Source organism: Eutrigla gurnardus (assembly GCF_963514095.1).
Source record: "Eutrigla gurnardus genome assembly, chromosome: 3".
Taxonomy (NCBI): domain Eukaryota; kingdom Metazoa; phylum Chordata; class Actinopteri; order Perciformes; family Triglidae; genus Eutrigla; species Eutrigla gurnardus.
The window spans coordinates 19805900-19823588 of NC_139917.1; the positions used below are offsets into that span (position 1 = coordinate 19805900).

The 17689-nt window shown below is 41.5% G+C and overlaps 1 protein-coding gene across 1 annotated transcript; it reads left to right on the top strand.

Moving 5' to 3' along the window:
• Nucleotides 1-6103: 6103 nt before the first annotated feature.
• LOC311011422 (neuronal acetylcholine receptor subunit beta-2-like) lies at nucleotides 6104-17689 on the top strand. The gene is made up of 8 exons (XM_084006358.1): nucleotides 6104-6712; nucleotides 10516-10661; nucleotides 11445-11489; nucleotides 11584-11693; nucleotides 12182-12708; nucleotides 13212-13702; nucleotides 15972-16117; nucleotides 16450-17689. The coding sequence occupies exons 1-8, from the start codon at nucleotides 6667-6669 to the stop codon at nucleotides 16463-16465; spliced, it is 1527 nt and encodes a 508-aa protein (XP_083862484.1). The 5' UTR covers nucleotides 6104-6666; the 3' UTR covers nucleotides 16466-17689.

The following is a 17689-nucleotide window of genomic DNA, read 5'->3' on the forward strand; positions in this document are numbered from 1 at the left end:
CACGTAATTACCTGCGTTAAGCAGACACTAGTTTCTAATAACAGGATTGCGTTTAAGGAGAAACAGAATTCTAAGCGGATTTAAAAAAACCTCCCATCACGTTTTACTTTCTTTCAGACAGACAGTGTTGGCTGATCTTATCATAATCAGAGGCTCCTTACAGTGATTGCTTCCTCCGTCACAAGCCTGTTCAGAGTACTGATCCTGGAGCTGTCCCAACTTAATCACACAGTGTGACATTATAGTCTTATCATTTACTACAGATATTGCTCAAACTGTGTGTGTGTGTGTGTGTGTGTGTGTGTGTGTGTGTGTGTGCGTGTGCGTGCCGCTTTGCCTCAGCTAAAAGAGTTATTTTTATTTCGAGTGATAATCAGTTTGCGTAACGCTAATCACCAAAATTGGATTTACTTTGAACCAAAGCAGGGGAACTGTACTGTGCCCCCCTGGTGACACAGGTGGGAAACATATTAATATTTTTCCCACCTATGTCACCGGGGGGGCTCCGTAGAGCAGAGGCTGCCTGTAGAAAAACCTCATTAACCGACCATATACTGAACGTTCATTATCTCCTGTTATCTTTGTGAGTGTCTCAAAATATCCTGTAACGTAGCAAATGGCATCCTTGTGTGCTCACCGTCACAATGCCAATTTAAATCGAATCATTGACATGAGGCAAGTCACTTGGCTGACTTGGCTCATGTCAATGAGCCAAAAAAAACCCCATCACAATAAGCTAGCCATTTTTTTTTTAGACTGCGTGGAAATGGGGTTGGCCAGAAATTGAATGCTTAACAGGACAATGTTAACAGTTTCAAGCCTGGTCGCTGCTCTTCTGTGTAAGTAAATTAGTTCCTCGCTGGTCAGCTAATGTTATAGCTAGCTATCTTATTAAGCTGACTGGACACGAATAACTAGATTTGTTTCCGTAACTGGACACGAATAACTAGATTTGTTTCCGTATAAACCTTTATCCATCTTGACATTGTTAGTGTGGCGTAGGTCAAGATGAGTTGTAGTTCAAATAAATTGGAAAGACAAAAACACTTGGTTAGTGAGCTAATGCAAACAAGTTTTTAGGTAAACGCAAACTATTGATTGACGCTGGCGTATTCGTTAAGCTAACTATAATAGGTGATATAAATCTAACTACCTGTAATTAATGTGACGGAAAATTGACAATGCCCCGTTCTGCTCAAGCTAAATAACGTAATGCTTGGCTGGCACCACCTGACATGTTAAGGTTAGATAGAGGAAAACACCCCATCATGTTGGAGGCATTTGAATATCTCAAAGTGATACTTTTGAAAATGCCATTTTTGACATGCCGCGAAAGCTTGACAGGTGTAGCAACATTAACCAAGGGGGGCCGAGACTTAACAAAGGGTCAATTGTCCTCTGCAGTCCCACTGTCATCACATTTATGCTCCATGATGTCCCTGTTCTCAAGGCTCATGTGAAGGAAAAGGATAGATGGTGGTGATTTTAGAATCTGCCTTCATCCCTTGGTCCTTGAAGGAGATGGACTGCACATTGCTTCACCGCACACTTTGGACCATCTTTTACACATTCTGGCTATTATTCAACATTAAAACTTATAGATAGATATTCAACTTTCTTTGTAGCTTAGTACAAAATGCCTTTCTCACATTTGTGATGTATTAGATTATTCAAAGCTAGAGTGGGGAAGCCAAGACGTATTGAAGCCTATCTAACCCAGTGGTCCCTTTGAAGTTACCATCACAATGGCAGCCTTTGATTGACGCTGGACAAACACAGGTGTTTGAGATGTGCTAATTAGTGCAGTTACACACGCACACACACACACACACACACACACACACACACACACACACACACACACACACACACACACACACACACACACACACACACACACACACACACACACACATAGGGCATGGACATTTTCAGCAAAGGGCTGTTTACTTTCAGACCAGGTTCCTATGGAATATGCCCTCACCGCAGCAATTTAAATAGCAGGGTAAACACAGGCGTAATTAATAACATAATCATGGGTCTGTTCCATTTAGTTGGGCCTGTTATTGTGAATTCTGACTCACCAGAATTCTCAAAGAATAGAGACATACCGGTAATTATTTTCTAGCAATTTCACCTGTTTTTTAAGAGCCTATAATCTCTAATATATAATTAGGGTCTAGAAATGTATAATGTATAATGCACAATAACAGTGAGAGGAATGGTTGGTTAATAGAAGTACCACTGCTCATTTTACCTATGCAGAGCCGCCAGCAGGTTCACCCATGCATTAACTTCTACGTATGTCACAAGGGGCAGAAAGAAAGAAACATACATGCATGCAAAGTGTCATGTTTGATCATTGTTCCTTTGTTTACTTCAAAACCATGATCTGGTTTAAGACCGTGGGGCTATAACATTAATAGGACCCAGTCATTAGGTTACTATTGCCATCTAGTGGTGATACACTATATGCATGATCACTCATCCATTTTCTTTATTGAGCTTTAATTTTTCAGGGGCTCTATTTCCACAGGTAATTAATTTTCCTTGCATCTGTGGGGAATTGCAGATAGAGTTCCACCTGAAGTAAGACAGAAGCACAAACTCATGTTTCTGGACATTCTTGATTGCTGCATGTGATGTATATCAACCTTTACATAGCCATCACATACAGAGCTGGTGTGGTTAAACTGAGTAATATCTGATGTTTGACTAAAATGATTTAGAATGCCTGACTGATTGTGTTGAATCAGATCCAGGCTGCTGTTAAGATGCATCAGTAAAGCGGTAGGTGTTGTTTGCATCGGGACTCAGCTAATCCGTCTAATCTGAGTGAAACACTTCCAAAAAATATTGGGAAATGTTAAAATGCTAAAATATCATGCCAATAAAGAAAAATAGATTAAGGATTGCCTTTCAGAGACAGAGAGAACCCCTCCGTTGCTTCCTGAAGTGGACTTAATGATTTCAGTTCTTGAATACACACACACACACACACATCGGTAAATGAAGACGCATTCATTCTGCTTAAAAACCTTTAAAATATGTTGAGTAACCCAGAAACCTTGACATCATCGTCATTCCCTTGACATATAATATGCCTCTTACCTGTCTCTGTGCATGTATATGTAGCCTGGAGCATTTATTTGCTTCAATCACTGAACTGATCCAGTATCTGCAGCAGGTCTTTAATTTAGCTCATTAGCTTAGCTCATCAAACATGGGGAATACTATGAAATTGATTATTAAAACCAATGTGAATAGTAGGTTATGGTAAAACTATTGTTGTCCATAACTCAAAATGTATTAGAATAGAAATTCTGCTTCAATCCGCATGTGTTGGCATTTAGCCCTTCATAGACAGCTTTTCCTCTGGAGTCAAAAGCTCATAAAGGTTCCCGTTTATCAAGTGACCCTGTTAACTTGTCTTTGTGGTCTTGTTTGACGATGTAGTCCATTCAGTCCTGCTTTGAATGAGACCAGTGATTTTTTTCCTCACGCTCACCTGTTGTAACTGAACCCCGTAATGCCATAAAAATAATATCTGGATCGGCAGGTTTTGTGTTGATAAACAACATGAGATGCATGGTCTAGTGAGCTTCCACCTTTGGGTCTTATGTTTTGTGTTTGTGTGACTTAACACTTTATGTGTGGCGGTAGGGAGCAGGGGATTTATGCAAGCTTCTTTCCTAGACTCTGCTTCTCACTCCAGTTTATTTTACCCCATCACAACATCCCACACCATTGCTGTGCCAACGACACTCAAATCTATCCAGTCTCAAGACAACTGATTACATCTTGTACACCTCTAGCTCGGATTCACTCTCGACAAGATGGAATGACTCGTTTCTGTGGAGCTGCCTGCCCTGCATGCAAGCTTTACATTAGTACTCCTGAACCCACGGCGACTCATTTTCAGGATGATGGTGGGATTTTTAGAAACCTTCGAAGATGTGGGTGTTTGTCAGGCTGTGTGAGTCTCATGAAAATATGCTTCGAGGGGTAGACCGATCCTGTTACTGATTAAGTTGACACATGTTCTGTTTGATACGCTAGAGATCGGTTTTACTCCTTTTGTTTAGTCCAAGAAGCTATAACTATTTTCCATGAGAATGAATCATTCATTGGCTCAAGTGCGAGTGTGCGTTTAAGTGTGTGGGTGAATGGGAAGGGAGGTTGTTTGTTGCGAGCTCAGCAATCTTTCCGACACCCACACTCAGCTCGCCTCATCTGGGCGAATAAAGATGAAAAACCAACAAGCCCAGGACTTTAACAGTAACTCCTCCTCTGTGTAATAGGTTGATATATCGATCCCCACACAACCCTGTGTGTCCCGACTATAAATATGTAAACGTGTCAGGTGTAATCTTGGTGTTGTTATTTAGCACCCTGAGAGAGAGAGAGAGAGAGAGAGAGAGTGATGGAGCAGTAGAGCTGGAGAGGCAGGGTGTTGTGAAGTGCTCGTAGGCTGCAGCCCCCTCGTGCCAGTTACCTTGACTGGAGCAGACACACACACACACACACACACACACACACACACACACACATACACACACACCTCCATTATGGTGGATTGAAATGTTCATTGGACCGAGCAAAGGAGTAATACGTTAGTTGTGGCCCTTTGCGGGGTTTGTACACATTCCAATCCCATCAATCATGTGTTAATAATGTAATGTGTGAATCTCTTTGTTTTTACATAATTATTTCCATTTTTGGAGATGTTATGAGTGCATATAGGCATTAAGGGGTGTGCGTGTGCGTGAGAGAGAGAGAGAGGGAGAGAGAGAGAGAGAGAGAGAGAGAGAGAGAGAGAGAGAGAGAGAGAGAGAGAGAGAGAGAGAGAGAGAGAGAGAGAGAGGGGGGTGGGGGGGTGGAGTGAACTAAAGTGGGTTTGATTTTTATCTTTTGGTTTTTGACACAGGAGATTGATGAGGTCATTTGTTTTTACGTATCCTGCATGTGCATTTCATGTTTAGTTTTAAACCCCCCGGCCAAGACGAATCCATGCTTGTGACTGTCAGCCACTGAATCTGCAATGGATTATTCATGGCCAACAAGCAGAAATATATATATATATATATATATATATATATATATATATATATATATATATATATATATATATATATATGAAGGGACAGCCTGTTGTCTTCTCCTCTTTCTTGCCTTTTCCTCCCATGCCATTTGCTCTTTTCACTGTGACTTCTGCCACAAAGGCCTGCGACATGACTCTCCTCTTGGCAAATCATACCGCATGTGCACCCGGTCCAATTGTTATGCTCTTATAAAGGCGAGCCCACACACGTGCAACAAACTGTAGCTCTGGTGATGATGATCAACCGGAGACATTAGCTCCCATAGAGGAGTCTTTAGCATAACATATGATCTCTCAATGAAAGAACATTAATAAATTGTTATGCTTCAGACATTAGAGGTGATATCTAATAATATGTGGTTTACTGTAATTCCCACTGCCTCTTGTTGTGTGCCTTTAAAGCACGTATAAGCAGGATTTTGCGACATTGCAACTAGTTTGTAAGACACGTGTGGCCAGTATGCCAAGTGAAACTTGGAACCTACACAGACAATAAGAATTTTTCAGTTTAGGAGATGGCTTAAATAAATAACATTTGCGTCCATTTGTGAGGTAGAAGGAGTAGATGGAATTTTAAGAAATAGAAATGCTTCCATTTTTCAATCTTTTTTGTATCAATAGTAAATTGTTTTAATTATTTAATTCTTATTGTATTATTTAATTGATATCTAAACAAACCCCCTCCCATCCCTTCCCTCTCTTCAACACTGAACTTGAAATATCATCTTAAAATAACTTGCTTATAATGGTTCATACATAAGTACAAATAGATTATATCCTCTTCTCTGTTCAAGTTTGGTTTGACTTCGTGCCATGAAACGTCCGCTATCATCATCTAACAGAACGGCAGCTCAACATTAGTCCAAGCCATGACGTGACTGTTCTCTCCACCTCGGTCCAAAGCTCAAGCAGCCCCCCCCCCCCCTCCTCACGCTGCTTCACCTCCGGGCAACACGGACTTTCACGGATATTCGTCCCCTCGCCTCTTGATGGACTTTAACTGCGAGTCGTTAGCCCGAGGTAACAGACGTACACGGAGCGTCTCGTCTGCGCGCGCTGCACTTTCTGCAACTGCGCCAATTGCTTTACGCGCGAGAACTTGCCCGCGCTTCATCAAGAGGAGAGCGAACTTAACGAGGACGAGCGCCGGTGGATGAACCCGCAGAAGTTCAGCGAGGCGTTTTTCTTTGGACGACAAACACAACCGTGCGCTCATTCGGACAGCTGGATTCGGATCGAGGGCGGTTTTAAATGGCTTCTTTGTGGCTGAGGCGCCGGCGCACAATGGGAAGCCCAGCTCCTCTGCTTGACAGCTATACAATAAAAGACACACATGTTGTCTCTGGCAAATAAATATTTTCAACAAATTGCCTCTTTATCATATTAGATATTCCGTTCATTTTTGCGCTGCTGAAGATTCCGGCCAGAGACGACGAACCGAAGTGAAGGGAGTTTTTCGAAAGAGACGAAATATAAGCAGGGTAGTATTTTACAGCTACTCACAGTCAACTTCTTCTTTTTTGTGGACAATATAAGAAAGTTTGTCAAGGGAAGCAGTAAAGGAGATGACTGCCAGCGCGGTTCTCCTGCTCTTCATTCTCTCCCTCACAAGTAAGTTGTGTTCCCCAAAGTGTGGTTGTGTGTTTAAGTGAGACGCGATGTCGCTGTTGTTTTGAAGTCTCGAGACGTACAGCAATGGCCGTCTGTGTGCGCTATAGCCAGCGTTGCTGTCCATGGTGCTGAAATGTCCACACACAACTTCACCATCATGCAAACAGCTTTTAAAGAGATAGATACACACATCTCTCTCCCTCTGTGTGTATGTGTGTGTGTGTGTGTGTGTGTGTGTGTGTGTGTGTGAGAGAGAGAGAGAGAGAGAGAGAGAGAGAGAGAGAGAGAGAGAGAGAGAGAGAGAGAGAGAGAGAGAGAGAGAGAGAGAGTTAAGGTTAGGTCAAGGTGAACTGCAGAAGGGATAATTTACCAAACACTACCTTTACAACAGTTGGTATAATCTGCGTTAAAGTCGGGGCTGGAAGATAAACAGCTTCAGGTTCAGTGTCTCTCAAGAAAACTTCAACACACTGACAGGAGGGGATCAAACTCTCCATCTTGTGGTCAAAGTATTCTGCTTCTGGGAATACCCCCCATCACACACACACACACACACACACACACACACACACACACACACACACACACACACACACACACACACACACACACACACACACACACTTTGTTAAATTAAACTAACTAACTAATCTAATTATTCAGTATTTATGTGGATGCATGTATCATAGCCAGCTGGAACTATTTATCCATTTTCTCTTTACTTTTTATGCCAATTTTGCTTTGAAGTTCATCATTAAATGATAAAAAAATTACTCAGAAATGTTAATTTATCATACTTTGTTGAAGTATTTCATACAGACAATTTATGTATGAATTACCAGAAAACATGCAAAATTGTGATGTATATCATTGCATAATCTGAACCAAAGAACTAAACTAACCCAGTGTTACTTTGTGTTCTCTATAGGCTACCTTACTTACCAAAGAGACATCTTGTCATTTAATTGTCTCAGTCCAGCTATGATATTTCTTAGACATTATTGATTATAGCTTTGCAGTGAAATTGTCTTTTTTTAAATTAATTTGACCATTTTCATCCCTGTGATAATTACATGGTATTCAAGCTCTTCTCCGCATGCCAATATTATCATGTGGTTGAACACTTTCCTTTTTAGAAATAACATTTTATTTCGACTCCCTTATTTCATAACAAAATGGCCACATTTGAAATTCATTGAGTGCAAAAGCATATCGCAGTCAACATCAAATGTGCTTGTGTGTATTTGTAGAATGTATATTAAAACATGTTTTTAATGGACTTCCAGGTGCCCAATAGGATAGACATTGGATCAAAGAAATATGAGTTAGCACAGATAGAACCACATTAAATAGTTAGTAAGATATTATTCTCGTGTTACGCCAGGAAGAGCCTGGAGCTCGAAATGTTGTCTGACTGGAGCTCTTTGGTGTGCGGATCTATCTGTACTCTATTTGTAGAACGTAAATAACTCCTCAGGCTGCTGAGATCTCCAAGAAAGAATGTCGAGCACATGGCCTCCTTAATAACAGTCCCTGAGCTGTAGCTTAAAGCTCTGCAGTTATTGTTTTTCATATTGCTTCCGTAAATGGCACAACAACATAATAACAATAACAAAATACAATAAACAGTCTGTGTGCATGTTTACTTCATGTTGCCTTGACAAAGCATTGTGAAAATGACCTCACACACGTTGTCTTGTCTGTCTGTGGCATCTGATTGTCATTGTTGGATTATAAATGTGAGCTTTTTATGACTAAAGAGCAGGCATAGCCTCAGAGGACCCTTGTATATCCCAAATGTGGGGGGTGCAGTATGTCTTTGACAAAAAAGTTGAGTTTTTGAATCAAAAAGCAGCCGCAACACTCAACTTTTGCCTCAGAGACATGGGGTTTTAAAAAACCAAGTAGTGTTCATACTTCTAAAACATTTGTGAGTAAAAGCAGATGGGCTCTTTGAATAATTTACAGACGGCTATTTTATACCTACCGCCAAGAAAAAAAATCACCTCTCGTCTTTTAGGCAGAACACTTGGATGTCTACACCACAGTCCTCAAAGAAGAGCTTCCTATATTTAAACTGACCTTCTTCTATAGTTTTGATGTGTGCATACTTTTCCCCATGAGATCGTAATAGCTTGTAGGCTGGGCTTGTGAAAATATTTTCACCGACTCTGAACAACAAATCTTGATGGAATTAATTATGAGGTCATTATACAGGCCGGATTTATCTTTCAATATGAGATAGAATAAAAAAAAATCCGAGCCACCAATGATCATGTCTGCTCTACAAAAACAAGTGGACTCTGACCAAGATCTTGTATGACAGGCAACACAGTGCTATCCCGTAATATCTATCAAAGCAAAGATGCCCTGGAATCTAGGTTTGAATTATTTAAATGATGTAATTCACCAAGAAGGCCCATTTTACAGTGCTCTGCTGTGTCTTCCACTATGTTGTTGTGAGTGGTTGAAGACTTGACCAGGCCTTGTAATATACAATGACGTTTGGCAGCATTCCTCCATGAAAGCAACTGTGTCTGAACTGTAACTGTCATAAAACACAGAGAATAAAAACACACCAGTTCCCAGGGAAACCGATATTTTAAAGGGCTGTTGCTCCAACCTGAAAAAGGGCATCCGAATACAGCTACAAAGTTAAAAGGTGTTTTAGTCATTTTTGGAGTTATAAAGATTGACCAAAAAGTTGACATTGTTTTGACAAGCAAATTCTAGATTTCTACTTTTTAATGCACAATTGTGACGCAACCAGCTGAGACTCCTGGAAGCTGCGGCTCCTGGCCAAGAACAAATTACAAAAATCCCCCCCAGACCAGGACATTTCATTACAAACAAGACATAACGTCTTCATTGTGAGCTTGAGAGGTACTGGCAGGTGGATTTTGTTAACTTCCTTACAACACCGAATTGCGAACCATGTTTCAAGAGAAACGGATTTTGTCATGGATTATGTTTTTCTTTTGACGTATTACAAATATGTTTGAGTCTGCAGAAGTCCACATAGGGGGGAGGTTATCCTCTGAAGTTGAAATAAACCGTAAACCGAAGTTTAATTGAGTATTAATACATCCCCATGCCTCTCTTGCGTTCATGTAGCTGAAAACATTTGTATCACTGAGAACAGCAGTCATGGTGACTTGAAACAGCAGGGTGCGGTTGAGGGGGGAAAAAAAGCAAACATCTTTGCTCACTCAGCCTTCCCTTTAGAAAAACAGACAATTAATGTGGCACAGAGGGGGTGAAGCATCCCAGAAATTAAACTCCCTCCCCACTGTCGTCAGTTTGTTTGACAATGTAGACACGGCTGTGGAAGCCAGGAGAGTGGGTCAGAGGCATTTTGCCTCTGACTTATTCATACAATCACTTTTATATAACCAATAATTTAGGGCTGAGGAAACACAAAGCTTCAGGGATCCTCTCACAGTGATGGATGCATGACTGGATTTTTGTTTGTTCTTTTGCTTTAAAACCCTGCAGTAAAGTGTGAGACACCCATACCCGCGCTCACATTTTAAAGAGAACATGTGATCCAGCCTTAACGCCCTCTGGTGAATTTACTTCATTTACAGCAGATTTGTTCATTGTTCGTCATTCATGGTGACGCGCTGAACCGTAACACACACGCAAACATAACGCGGTGCCATTTTTTATGTTCAATAATACAACGACTGTGAGAGCCGCTAAAGAGCAGTAGTGCGCCGTGTTGTTGAATGTGTTTGAATGGGTTTGTAGCGCTTTCAAAATAAAATGCTTTCCCCACTCTCTGTGTTCTGACTGGCCTGTAGGTAGCAGGGCAGAGAATGCAGAGGAGCGGCTGGTCAACTACCTGTTGGGTCCAGAGCGCTACAACAAACTGATCAGGCCAGCCGTCAATAAGAGCCAACAGGTCACCATCTCCATACAGGTGTCGCTGTCGCAGCTCATCAGTGTAGTAAGTATGTCTGATGTACAAAAACAAACATGTGTGCACATGTGTACAGATGTTCGTGTATCAGAAAAGCTTTGGGGTTCTGACAGAAATGCTCACCATCCCTGTGTTGCCTATTTAATAACAGTGACGTCCTGATTGTGACAAAATGAACATGTTTGTTAAAGGTATGACCATTAATGTTAAATGCTACATTAACAGCTGTAGCGCCTGATGCTCTCTGTCGCTAATGTCGGGGCTAACTGCAACATTCACAGCTGTAACGCGTCACACACTCTTTCCTTAAATGTGCTGGAGCTGCTGACTTTGTTTTTGCCAGAACTGTTATGGCATTATGAAGTACTCATATCGGTACTCGGTATCAGCAAGTACCCAATTGTAAGTGCTTGTACTTTAACTTGGTCTGAAAAAAGTGGTATCGGGGCATCCCTAGTTTTTAATAATATATATTTGGGGTGAGAATGTGACACAAGCATCCACCGGCGCTCGTCCTCGATGACCTTTTGACCCTCGATGACAGCATGTCCCCAACCTTCAGGGATGCATGAAAAATCCGCCCACCATTAATTTCAACGATGCAATTTGTGTGGCATTCAATCATACATACATACATATATGTTAAAGGGTTGTTATTTTGCCCCAAAATGTTTAGGTTTTTCTCGGTTTGACCTTTGGTCTCTTGTGTTCTCTGACAGCATTTTACTAATTCAACAATTCATATTGTTTATGTGATTGTTATGGAAATGATGCCCATTGTGTGCAAAGCTGACTGTTGTTTTCTTATAGAATGAGAGAGAACAGATAATGACTACCAACTTGTGGCTGTGTCAGGTACAATACAACTGCCCAGTGCTCATACAGTGTTCAGCATACAGTATGTGGGTGTGTTTGTCAGTAGGCGAGTTTATAAACACTCTCTCTGCAGGAGTGGAACGACTACAGGCTGCGATGGGACCCAGAGAAGTACGAAGGCATCAAGAAACTACGAATACCATCCAAACACATCTGGCTTCCTGATATAGTGCTCTATAACAAGTATGTACATGTCGTCCCACCAGAGAGAAGAGCAATTTGTCCATATTTGATTTATGTTCTATTCTGCTGCTCTAAAGTCGGTGTAATGAAAGAATGCAAATGCGTTTACAGCATGTGTGCGGTGGTCATATTAATGGATTACAGTATATCATTCCACAGTATTAAAGGGTTTCCCAGCATTATCATCGGCGCATTAAAAGCAGAAAATCTGCTGCTAAAATAAGCAGGTTTTCTATGTGGATTTTGTAATTAGAATGTTGCATTCTCTCTCTCCCAAGCCTATTTTTGCTGAGGTGAAGGAGATTAGTAAGTGCTTTATGAACATCTGCTTTGAATATCACTTCACTATCTCTTCGGGGAAGAATTTGGTTTTGTCTGATCATTATCAAAGGTTTACAGCACTTCCTAAAGAGTTAGCTGACTTCAAATATGTCTTTTTTTTAATGTGATGATTGCACTCTCTGACTCGTCCACAACCTCTCCCACAGTGCCGATGGCGTGTACGAGGTTTCCTTCTATTGCAACGTGGTGGTGTCCAACACAGGAGACATATTCTGGCTCCCCCCGGCCATCTACAAGTCGGCCTGCGCCATCGAGGTGCAGAACTTCCCCTTCGACCAGCAGAACTGCACTCTCAAATTCCGCTCCTGGACCTACGACCACACGGAAGTGGACGTGATCCTCACCAGCGACTTCGCCAGCCGCGACGACTTCACGCCAAGCGGAGAGTGGGACATCGTCTCGCTCCCGGCGCGCAAAAACGAGGACCCGAACGACATCACCTACCTGGATATAACCTATGATTTTGTCATCAAGAGAAAGCCGCTGTTTTACACCATCAACCTGATCATCCCGTGTGTGCTGATCACGTCGATGGCCATCCTGGTCTTCTACCTGCCATCGGACTGCAGGGAGAAGATGACGCTGTGCATCTCGGTGCTGCTGGCGCTCACTGTGTTCCTCCTGCTGATATCAAAGATCGTGCCACCCACCTCTCTCGCAGTGCCACTCATAGGTAAGTCCTATCCATGTGCGTCCATGTGCAACAGTATGCAGTTAGGGGTGTGAACTATGACCTACAGATGAGTCATGCATTATTGGGAGTTAAATAAACTGGAAACAAACTAGTTCTGATAAATATTTTATTATAAATCCCAATTTTCTGATTGGCTCCCATTTTATTTAGCTATCAATGTTATTTGCAATCCATGCAAACTCCTCAACATTAAAAAGAGCCACAATGCCTTCCCTTTTTAGCAGGCTTTTAATGTGAAACAGAGCAGCAATGAGTGGGACATGATTCTGTTGTTCTGTTCTGGAATTAGTGATGTGGAAATGTACATCCTGAAAAAGCTGGGGCCTTTATCAGAGACTTATTTGTCTAATAATGCCAGCAATTATTTCAGACTCAGTGATTTGTTCAAACACGGAGTAACGACTGAATGAGAGCAGTGTGATTCAAAGCAGCAGCAGTCCTTATTTGTTCATGGTGGCACTTTGTCTTTCCTCTCTCGAAAGGTAAATACTTGATGTTCACCATGGTGCTGGTCACTTTCTCCATTGTGACCGCCGTCTGTGTCCTCAACGTGCATCACCGCTCCCCATCCACCCACCACATGCCCGACTGGGTCAAACGCTTCTTCTTAGTCCGCCTCCCCACCTTCCTCTTCATGAGGCGCCCGGGCTCTTTCAACGTCCGTGATAAACTCCGCAGGACTTATACCAACCGGAGTACCGTCGGGAAAAACAGTTCCCAGAGTGGCACAGGCAAGAAGCAGTATTCCAACATCAGACTCGGTGGGATCCGGACAGACGCTGACTCCTTCTACGTGAACGAGGACTTGGCACACAAGTTTTGCTGGAGGACGGATGAAATCCCAGATGGGGGTGGCGCATTCTCAGACTTCAGGAGGCCTTTGGCTACGCAGTGGGATGCGGATGTGGAGGAGGCGGTGGATGGAGTGAGATACATCGCTGAACACATGAAGACGGAAAATGACAATGAAGGGGTGAGGACATAAGGCCATGGTTAAGAGAAAAAAACGTGATAATGAGCAGGAAGAGATAGGATCAAAGGATGAGAGAAAGGGAATGTATTATTAGAAATAACGAGGGAAGAAAAAACTTCAGCTTATGGAGATGGGTGTTAACACAGATGCAACAGGGTGGAATAAGGAGATATGTACATGAAGATGTTATCAGAGTCAGCTAAGACAGGAAACATTCCATGTCTTAAATCATCCAGTATTTGCTTTTGTCCTTCTGTGACGTTATACCTCAGAAAACCTGGCATGCACTCTCACACTGACTAACACTAAGCCAGATCTGTGACTTTAGGCTTCGAAAATGTCCAACTCCCACACTTAATGAATATTGCAATGAAGATTTGAAGCTCTAATTGCTCAAAGCAAATTCTTCCTCAAACTGCTTCTCTTTCGGCTGCAGTGCATTTAAAATGATACCCTGATAAAGGTTCACCGCAGCGGTTCAAAATAAATAAGTAAATAAGAACCCGTTATAAGCGGTCTTAAATTGTGCACTTGATGGCTATTTACCATATTGTGCTAAAAACGGAGGTTACAGCTACATGTACCAGCCAGAATAAAAAATTCCACGAAGAAGACATGGGAATAAAGTAGCAGCATTGTTCCCGCATTTACAGAAGCAGAGAGACGTGAGGGAAAGAAACAATTATGATGATCCATCTTCTTCTAGTCTGATCAAAATAGTTTTTTTTTTTAGAAAAGTAGAAAAAAGTTTTGCCATGTGCCGGTGCACTCTAAGCACAAGGTACATACATTGTGTTTGATTTATTATGTAAATGAAAACTCACCTGAAAGAAGACAAATTATTTAAATCCTATTAGAAGTGGTGGTGCACTTCAGCCTCTTGTGACTGAAAACACTTTAAAAATGTCCTTAAATATTCTGAAAAAAATGCCCAAATATTTCCCACCTGTTTCACAGATTTGTTTAAAAAGAGTATAATGGCAAAACTGAAAAGCCATAAATATAGGAGCGTATGCAATTTAGATCAAAATTGCCTCTCAGGGCTTCCATATGTATTATGGTGTAGTTCTGGTTAGTTTTAGAATTATAAGTACTAGTGTAGTGCGGTATACTTTCACTTATAATTCATCGTTTTACTTCAGAAAGAATGCTTTGAACACTGTTCTAAAATATGTCCATATATAAGTTTTATTAAGTTTTAATATGTTTTCATGTGAGAAAGTAGCCGTCCATCTATAGGCATATTTCAACAAACCCTTGGTGTGAACAGTCAGCTGATGGAATCGTATACTTTCATCGTTCATGTAATTGGCAGTACATACTGCCCGAGTGTGTACGGGCCTATATGTTTAGAACACAGCCGAGGACTGGGCCTGGCTCGGCGGAGTTATTTTGCCAGCGGCAACCTTATTACTCTCGGGCCACAATGCCTGTGCGAGCAGCGTGTGGGCATCGCAAAATCTCTTCGCTTTTTATTCCAGTGTCCATGTTAGCAGATTAAAGCAGCCACACCGCACGCGTGAGCAGCGCGGCTCGCATGTGTGTCAGCTGCATGTCAGCTGTGTCACTACTAGAGCTTCGAGGACTCACCCATTCCTGTTTCAGCAAAAATAGTAAATCTTTGTACGGTATATTGATATATTGATATAACATTAATACAGCTTCGATGTCAACAGCTGTAAAACATGTCACTGACATGAAAAAGGTTCATATTTATTTGGTCTGGTCAGAATCTCTCTTAGTGTTTCCAAATGAGTTCAGTGGTGTGGCAGTTAGTTAGTATGGCAAAAACGTACACAGTTTGAGTTGCAATGGCAGAGTGGTGCTGTTCCTGTAGACTATCAGATTGTTCTCGTCGACTCCAGGGAAGTGAAGGAATGTTCGCTTGTAACGAGTGTGAAGTAGATTAGATGAAATGTTCTTGAGATATGTGAAGGACGGACAGACAGACAGATAGACAGACAGACAGACAGACAGACAGAGTTCCTGCTTTATAGTTAGATGATAAGAAAAAATGTAAGAGAAGAAGACTACCCGATCTAGTTGTTAAGCTACCATTAGACAGTCAGTGTTCGGGGTCTAGCAAACAATCAGCTGTGAAATAGGTAGATTGTGAGCTCACAATCCTTTAGAGACCCTTTACCGAGCTCATGTTCTTCTGACCCAGAGAGAAAAAAACACTGGGTTTTCCTGAATGTTTGTTCCTACACGCGTATTTTATCGTCACGATTTGATCTGTAATTGTACCAACTTGTCGGTTTGGTTCCAGATCATACAAGACTGGAAGTACGTAGCCATGGTGATAGACCGTCTGTTCCTGTGGATCTTCATCCTGGTCTGCGTGGTGGGAACTCTGGGGCTCTTCATGCAGCCGCTGTTCCAAAGCTATAACACCCCCTTTGCTGATGACACAGAGTGAGTTACGTACAAGCACTGAATCACACATTAAAATACATCACAACATATCTTAACTTGGCAAAGACCATTTAAATGTCTTAAATATACATTTTCATATTTCATGCAATTTGCTTCAGGACCAGAATCAATACGTAAAATCAGAAGTGAAAATGTCTCAACTATAGCCAACCCTGGAGTAGTTCATTCTGCTCATGCTGACTAAACAAACTTAGTTTCAAACATTTAGAGTGCTGTCAGGTACAAACATCACAGCATTAAAGGAGCAGGTGATTACAAATACAAAATGTCTTCATTTATGTTTCTATTGACTATCTTTTTTCTTTTCGTAGGTATGGCGATTTCTAGGATTTCTGTGACATAGAAAACTGCCAAATACTCGTCTCTCATAGAAACTCTAACTGAGAAGCTGCTCCGGTCTGGCTCTATCTGTCTTTGCTGGTTGGATGACCAACCTGATCAATGCAGCCAGCTCCATTGGTTGCATTTGTAACAGTTGGACCTCAAACAAACAGAATCATACTTGGGACACTTTCTTTTTTTACTGCATGACTTCTATTTCTGACGGACTGCGCTTCTATCCAAGCACCGCCATCATCACAGGCACGGCAATCTTGATATGCTTTTGACTTATAACAACTTATGACAAAGTGACCTTGTCATGTAGCCAAGATGCTGCTTGTGCACAGTTTCCAAAACTAAAGGTATTTTTTTCCCTCAATTTAAAGAACAACCACAAATGACAAAGTTTGGAAAGAAAACGTTTTTGTCTTCTTCTTCACTTTGTGCTGCTGGTGGAACATTTGGAGCTCATATGTGTAATGGAGGCACAAAGCTCCATTACACATAACGGCTCCTATAAGACCACGAGGTCTGTTCTCCTCTACACTGTTGTTGTTAAAAATAAAACATTATACCAATCGTCGGCGCAGGACAACGGACCATAATTTCTCCTTTCTCAAACTGAGCTTTATTGTACGGACAATTTGTACTTTTCACCTTTTCTCTTCATAAAATATGAATGCATCATCTCTTGCGCTCTGTCCTTTTCCATGTTCTGCTTCAGAGCATTGTGCCTCATCTCCACCATCCACCTCCCGAGCAGCGTTGTAATCTTTAACCCATTATCTTCTTTTCCTTTTGCTTTCTGTCTGTTTTTCTTCTTTGCTTGTTTGGTTCTTTTCTTATTTTCTCTCCTTTTGTGTGCCATATCACAGCACAGTAACATACGCTATTATGAATAAACCTGACACTGACTGTATTCTATTAAATGTTGAATACAATGAGCTGTATTTTATGTATTTGGCCAGTGCTGTTCCCTCAGTCACATGTTCCCCCAGATTGTTCCTCACGTCTTGTCACTTCACTTAAAGGACCATTCCAATGTTTTTTTTTACATAGTCAGCCCAGTAGATCCTGTGTGCACATTATTATGAAATTACTGACAAGAAATTATTTGACTTAAACATGAAAAAAACACTGGTACGGTCCTTAAGTTGGTCCCTTAAGATCATGGATATGAATATCTGCACAGTAATGTTGATAACCCACTGTTATTGCTCTTCTGACTGA